The 7,329-nt window shown below is 31.1% G+C and overlaps 1 protein-coding gene across 1 annotated transcript in view; it reads left to right on the forward strand.

The window, feature by feature from the left end:
* Positions 1 to 4,415: 4,415 nt before the first annotated feature.
* LOC110019403 (protein ALTERED XYLOGLUCAN 4-like) overlaps positions 4,416 to 7,329 on the forward strand; it is a 3,111-nt gene continuing 197 nt past the window's right edge. Inside the window, exons 1-3 of the mRNA XM_020717040.1 lie at positions 4,416 to 4,665; positions 5,546 to 5,823; positions 6,744 to 7,329. The exon at positions 6,744 to 7,329 is cut by the window's right edge and continues 197 nt beyond it. Of these exons, the coding sequence (XP_020572699.1) occupies positions 4,416 to 4,665; positions 5,546 to 5,823; positions 6,744 to 7,329 (1,114 nt within the window). The remainder of the gene's footprint in view (positions 4,666 to 5,545; positions 5,824 to 6,743) is intronic.

The raw sequence follows: 7,329 nt of genomic DNA on the forward strand, positions 1-7,329 counted from the left end.
CACGGGCCGGTGGTTCGCGGCCAGCTCGTGTTCGGCTCGTTCGTTAAGAAACGAACGCGAACAGAGACTTCAGGAACAATTTTGAACACGAACTTATTTCAAACAAACTAAATTTCAAACGAACCAAACACGAACACAAGCTCTGTTCGTTGGTATTCGGTTCGTTTACACCCCTATACATATATGTATGTATGTAAATATATGTGTGCATACATTTATGTACATATTTTTTTTTTGAAATCCCGTAGGGAATTGTATTGTTAATCGTCACAAAAAGTAACAGGGGTCAGCAGGAGGTTCCAACTAACCCCACAAAAATACAACTCTCATAGAAAAAAGAACATATGGATCCTCCTCCGAAATACAACACACACAAAAATTACTCCAAAAATTACAAGTAAACCAATAAAAAAGTGAACATGTAGACAAGTAACTGTGCGGTTAGTAACAGTGAAAAATAAATGGAAAACCCAAAGAATCACCTTGAAGCAAAAGTTGAAACATCAGAACTAAAACAAGATTAATGACAATATCAGTAGAAGAGGCACCTTGATTAGCGAGCCAAGACGCCAAGCGATTACCTTCTCTTGGAACAAATCTCCAAAGCACATTTAAAGATTGAACATATGCAATAATACACTTGGCATAATACAACACACTCCAAGGAATAGATGCAGAATTCCAAAATATATTAATTAATCCAAGTGAATCTGATTCCAAATGCAGGTATATATGTGTGTGTGTGTGTGTGTGTGTGTTTGTGTTTTTGTGTGTGTGTGCTGTGTATTTTTATTTATTTGTTGGATTAACATTTTTAAGGGCCTATTTTTTGCAAAAAAAAATACCTCTTTTAGAGAAGTATAGATGATCCTCATATATAAAATTTTGATAAGAGATATGACTTTGTTGAGAGTTATCATAATAAATTAAAAATATCTAATTTTGGTGCAAGAAAATATATGTTTTTCAAATAATGTCAGATTGCAATGCAATTTTAGATGCAATTATATAAGTTAGTAAATGGATCAATGAAGTAAATGTAATACAATAATAAGGTATCTACAAGAAAAAAAAATACTTATATATATCAAATATGATGCTGAATCGATATAATATGCATGAGAAAAATGTAATTACATTAATAATTAATAAATTATGTACAAGTGAAAAATTATAAACATGTAATTATTGTGGAGTATAGTATAATATTAAGTACTTCATAAGGGTGAGATATTTTATGTTATTATAATATTATATCACCCACTATAAAAGAAAAGCAATGGTTGGTTTAACCTATTATTGATATAAGATAATTGGTGGCAAAGCATAAATAAAAAAAAATTAATCTTTATGAATAATTCATTATCACTAATATCTCATTCCTTATTGAGAAGTGATTCTTTAAGAGTCGTGAACTTACACACTTAAATTCTTTCACTTGGGAGTAAGAGCACATTAGAAGCGGAGAAAATTTTTGAACAAGTGTTTTATTCAATCATCAAGTGCTAAATATAATAAAGTCTTCTATTTATAAAAATGAAGAGGGTGAGACCAAAATATATGAACTTAGCTTTATAATCATCAATATAATGAAATTTTTACCTATAATTATTATTTTCATGCCTATAATTATTATCAAATCTACAATAATTATTTTATATATCATCACTATAAAATTTACCATCAGTTCCACTAAAGTAAAACCCCTTCGAGGGTTTAAGCTTAAGAAATGGTCCAAAATATATAAGCTCAATATAACATCATTTTATGGAAGGCCCAAAATTATAATGGTCCAAAATACAACTACAAATGTATTAGTTGCAAAAAATTAGACTTTATGATAATGATGCATGGAATGAGCACTCTTAAACTTAAAATGATTTTTCTTATAGACAATTAAAATCTTGGTAAATCAATTATGGATGAATTGAATGAAACACTGAGACCTACGAGATTAATAAAAGTAATTTTCTTGTTTTATAAAACCCATTTAATTACGAATATATCTTTAACTGGTCTCTTCTTTTTTCATTTGGGGTTGTCATCTAAACCTCAAATCTAAACCTCAAATGTTGCTATCATGTTCCCTTTGTTTAAGGGAACCATCACTATCTATGTAGATTTGATCCAAACAAAAAATTCATATCTCAATACAATGAATGAGACTATCTAGTCTATGAAGTATGAGTGGAAATCATTGAAGTACTTACCTCAAGTGACAAGATTATTGGGAATAAATTTCTTGCTAGCCCTCTACGAAGGTAATTTTTATACCTCACTCATTTCTCTTTTATGATATAGCTTTGTTGTTTTTACATGGGTCCCATTCAAAATTCTTGGGTTGGAGCTAAGTATTATTAGTCAGACCACCATATATCATCAATTGTAGAGTATTAACAAAATAAAACAAATAAAGCCTCATATAACATCAGAGTTACCATTAAAATGGAGGTAGAGAAGCTCCTACAAATTAGACTCATTTGGAAGTCTATTGTCATGTGTGAATTTCAAATGCTATCATGATGAAGAAAGCAAATGATCTTTATAGCATGTGTATTAATTTAAAAAATTTCACTGATACCTATCTTTCAAAAGATTCTTATCCCTTTGTCAACGTCACCACCAAGGTGAATTCCATTCTCATGTTCTCATTATTAGTCTTTCTTAATGAAATATTGATATACCATAAGTTAAAATGCGACTTGGAGATGACAACATCAACTTCCTTACAAATGAGGCGACTTTTAGCTAGAAGGTTATACGCTTTGGCTGAAAAATTCTAAAGTAACCTCTCAAATATTGATGGGCAAAATCTTTTAGACCAAGATTTGTTTACTAATGATCTATTGATTAAAATAAAAAAAATATGACACCCAATAGGAATATTCTTATTGTAATAGAATTAAATGAAAATATGACACGCAATAGGAAACAATGGAGAAAAAGGATTCATGTAGCTGACCCTAGTTAGTGGGATAAAGTTAGGATTCATGTAGCTGACCCTACTTAGTGGGATAAAGTCTTGTAGTTGTTGATCTATTGATCAAAATCAACGGTGATGAAAAACCCCACACCAACATCATGAAGTCCTTCTCTTACAAAGTTTGGCATGATGCTCAATTTCGCTACATATCCCTCAGACACTTAGGAAAATTTTTTGGCCGCGACCGAGAGTATAAAAATCAATCAGAATAAGAAAAACTCCCCGTCGGATATGTTATCTCAAAAAAACTTGAAGGAAGTTTTGAAAGTTGATCGAGAAGCTTGCGAGCCTAAATTAATTTATTTCTAAATTCAGATGAAATCACTTGCCTTATCTATGCGGTTGGAAAGCTGAGTTTGTGCTCACATAGCCATCAAAACCCAAATCCCCATTGACTTCAACAATTGAATAACCTCATAAAATCATGGTTGTCCATTTCAAAGTTGGTATAACCTAAGAGTACATTTGCCTGAGAAATAAAAAGCAAGATTTACATACATACCACTTAATTGAGACGTATTTACATATCTAACCCCTAAAATTTTTCCCTCACACATGCCACCATACCCATGCATGAGAAGAAGTCTTTCACTTATTTAAACTTAATTGGTGGTGTTTTCTGATGTGATATGAAAGTTTAGGTGATATAATTGTAAAAATTAAAATTTAGGTGTTAGATATGTAAATAAATAATAATTGGTTGCATGTACATTCCACCGGTTGTTATTGGGGCATAATCAAAATGATTTAGCCATCTAATGAAGCCACACTGTTTTAATAGATAATACAACTTGCACAAGTTATTTTCAAATCAACAAGAGAAATAAATGGAATAGAATGCCATTAATGCATTCAAAATTATAACTTAGCACAATTTCATGAAAAATAAAAATGTCTTTTTTTCAGCATAAAACATTTATCTTATATTTATTATACAATTATATTATATTTTTTGTAAATATTTTTCTTACTTTGTTCATAAATTTAATGCACTCATAAACTAAAAATGAACATTATAATTTTATTTTATTTTATTTTATTTATTTATTTTAAAAAAAAAGAAAAAAAGCTTCTCTCTTCTATATGAGAGGTCAAATTAGGTAAGAAGTCCTAGAAAAAAATTTTCCAAACAAAAAATACATAATATTATGTTTAATTTAGTCAACCATACACACTCTTAAATTACTCCAACCACTCATAATTGACCCCAAAAAAAAATACTTTTTTTTGGAGCAGCTTTACTCCAACGGTTCCCCCCACATCCATATACCTTCTCTGTTCTCACGCTTCATTTTATATTAGAGCTAGTTGAGTGATTCAAAAGAAAACATTAAATTAAAATCATTTTTTTATTAGTGGGTCACCAAACCCAAATTATTCTTCATTTATCTAAACTTCCATAATTGTGCCATAACCCATCTTCTCCCTTAACATGAAGAAGCCTCTTCCTCCTTCAATGGAGTGTGAGGTTTTTCAAAATAGGATAGCTCCTTTTTTTCTTTGGTTTCTCATTCTCTTCACTATTTTTCTCGTCTTCTCCACCTATTCTTCCGACCCCTTCCGCCGCGAGCCGAAGGAAAAATTCACAACACATAACCAAAGCAGTCTGCCGCGGGCATGGCCGCCGGCACAACCACCACTTGCACTGCCACTATCATCACCAACAATGGCAGCAGAGACCGGTAAGTCAATTATGTAGCACACCTTGCTGCTTAATGACAGATAAAAGATTTTACATCCATTTATGTATTTACATGTTTAATTGCTAAATTTTTATTTTTTTTTATATATATCATAATCTCTAAATGACATAAAGTTATCCTTAATATTAATTTGTCTAAAATAAAATAATTTTTTTATGTGTAAATTTTTCATATTATATAAACATTAACATAATATACAAGTAAATATAAAAATTTAATGGCATGTATTTATGCCCTGCAAGAAAATTTCAGCAAGATGCTGGCTCCATTTCAATAGTTCAACTCATTTTGTATGATTGACATTAAAATTAGCAAAATGTGATTTTCTTATTGACATGATCTAAAATAAGAAAGAATATGGTGAGCTTTTAAGCAGCTGTATCAATCTTGTTTTATCTGCTTCTCTCTCAACCACTATGTTTCTGATTAAACTTTTGTCAAATATTAGGCTGATTGTTATATATTTGTTGATTTGGTTTTCTTAGATATTATACTTAAATAAAAAAAAATTATAAATTTTTTTAATAAAAAATTAATCAGAATATGCCGTTGAACAGAATAATAAGCTTTCTTTTATTTTATTGCATCTTAAAAAATAAAATCCTGCTCAAATATTTAACATAAGGTATTTATTATATATTTATTCGAAGCAACCAAAAAACTGTTGTGTTTAATATTCAAGGAAACAAAAAACTTTCATATTTGACGAGCTCCATGGGATGCTGCGCATCAGTTGTGTCTCTCCTAAAATATTATTTTGCCTTTTAAATTGACGCCTTAAAAAGGAAACTGGTTCCGACCCTGACTAATTGAAAAAATATAATTTAAATTTTCATCTAAAATTCTGAGTTTTTTTCAGAAGAGGAATGTGATATGTTCAATGGGAAGTGGGTGAGGGAGCCAAGAGGCTCGTCCTACACTAATGAGAGTTGCAGAACTTTGCCTTTACTGAAGAATTGTGGCAAATATGGGAAGGGTGATGGATATATATACTGGAAATGGAAGCCAGATGGTTGTGAAATACCGAGATTTGATCCAAAGATCTTCCTCGACGTTGTTACGGGGAAGAAGCTTGCTTTCGTTGGTGATTCGCTTGCCAGAAACCACATGGAGTCTTTACTTTGCCTCCTTTCTCAGGTCAGATACTGATATTCTGATGCAGTTTTTGTCTGGATAAGAAGATTAAATAATTAATAGTAAGAAAACGAATAATTTAAGTTATAAAAGATTTAAACTTTCTGTTAAGAAAATCTGGTCCTAATAACTTTTTCACTTTTTTTGGATGAATTTTAAAAGTTTAATATTAAAAATATTAAATTTAAAAATAAATTTATAAAACTGACAAAATCAACATTTCATGCTATGATTTTGCCATGCTATGATTTTGCCACATGACAAATTTTCATTTTCTAATGTTTAATTTTTTTTTTTTAATTATTTTTAAAATTTGTCATCTTTTTTTGGTGAAACAAGTTTTCAATTCATCATCACAGGCAATAATTCTCAGCCCAAATTTTTACCCTTTGAGATATTATCATTTGGTTCGATGATCTCACAATTTTGTCCGCTTAGTATAACTTGCAAAGAGATCGTCTATCCTAAGAGTGTTCTTTTACGAGCATACTTAAGTTTGAAGTTTCTCGTGAAACTCTAACAAGTGCACTAAAATGTGCCATGATATCAGGTCCAAGTATACTTTTCTGCTTTTATAAGTTATATTTGAATAATTACCTTCTAATTTTAAACATTTTGTGACATGAACTCCATTAAAATGATAATTTCTAATGTCCACATTGTGTTTGCGTTTTAAAAAGACAAGATTAAAATTAGTTAAGACAAAGAAAAAGTTGAAGCATCAAGGTACGAATATAAATTTCCTGTAACGAAGAAAGTCAAAATTCAACATGATCATCAATTATTCAAAAAAAACTAATGAAAATCTTATTAAAACACTATATAATATTCATTAATTGCACAACTAAACATTTGAACTCCATCAATTAAATTTATTCACTAATACTGAGTTCAAATCATTTATTTTTCAAATAATTTATCAGGCAGAATCTCCAGTAGACATATACAAAGATCCTGAAGACAAATTCAGAACATGGCAGTTCCCTTCTCACAACTTCACACTCATGGTCATGTGGACTGAGTTCTTAGTCTTTGGAACAGAAAGAACCATCAATGGGACCGGCACGAACTCCTTCGACATCCACCTAGACAGAATCAACAGAGCATGGGCTGATCAAATCTACAGCTTAGACTACATAATAATCTCCAGTTCCAACTGGTTCTTCAGAAAGAATTACATCTATGAAAAAGGCAAACTTTTTGGCTGTGTAAATTGTCATGAGGGGAACCTAACTCAATTAAGCATCAGTGAAGCTGTTCAAAGGGTCTTCAGAACTGCCCTTCAGTTCATAAGTGATTGCCATGAATGCAAGGAAGATCTCATCACCATGGTGAGGACATACTCTCCCTCACATTTTGAGCATGGGCATTGGTTTACAGGAGGATACTGTAACAGAAGCCAGCCACTTGATGAAAGAGAAGTGGACATTTTTGGTGGGATGACATGGGAGCTCAGAAGGATTCAGTTTGAGGAGTTGGAGAGGGTGAGGGATGAGGGAAAGAGGAAGA

Source organism: Phalaenopsis equestris, unplaced genomic scaffold (genome assembly GCF_001263595.1).
Source record: "Phalaenopsis equestris unplaced genomic scaffold, ASM126359v1 Scaffold000055, whole genome shotgun sequence".
Taxonomy (NCBI): domain Eukaryota; kingdom Viridiplantae; phylum Streptophyta; class Magnoliopsida; order Asparagales; family Orchidaceae; genus Phalaenopsis; species Phalaenopsis equestris.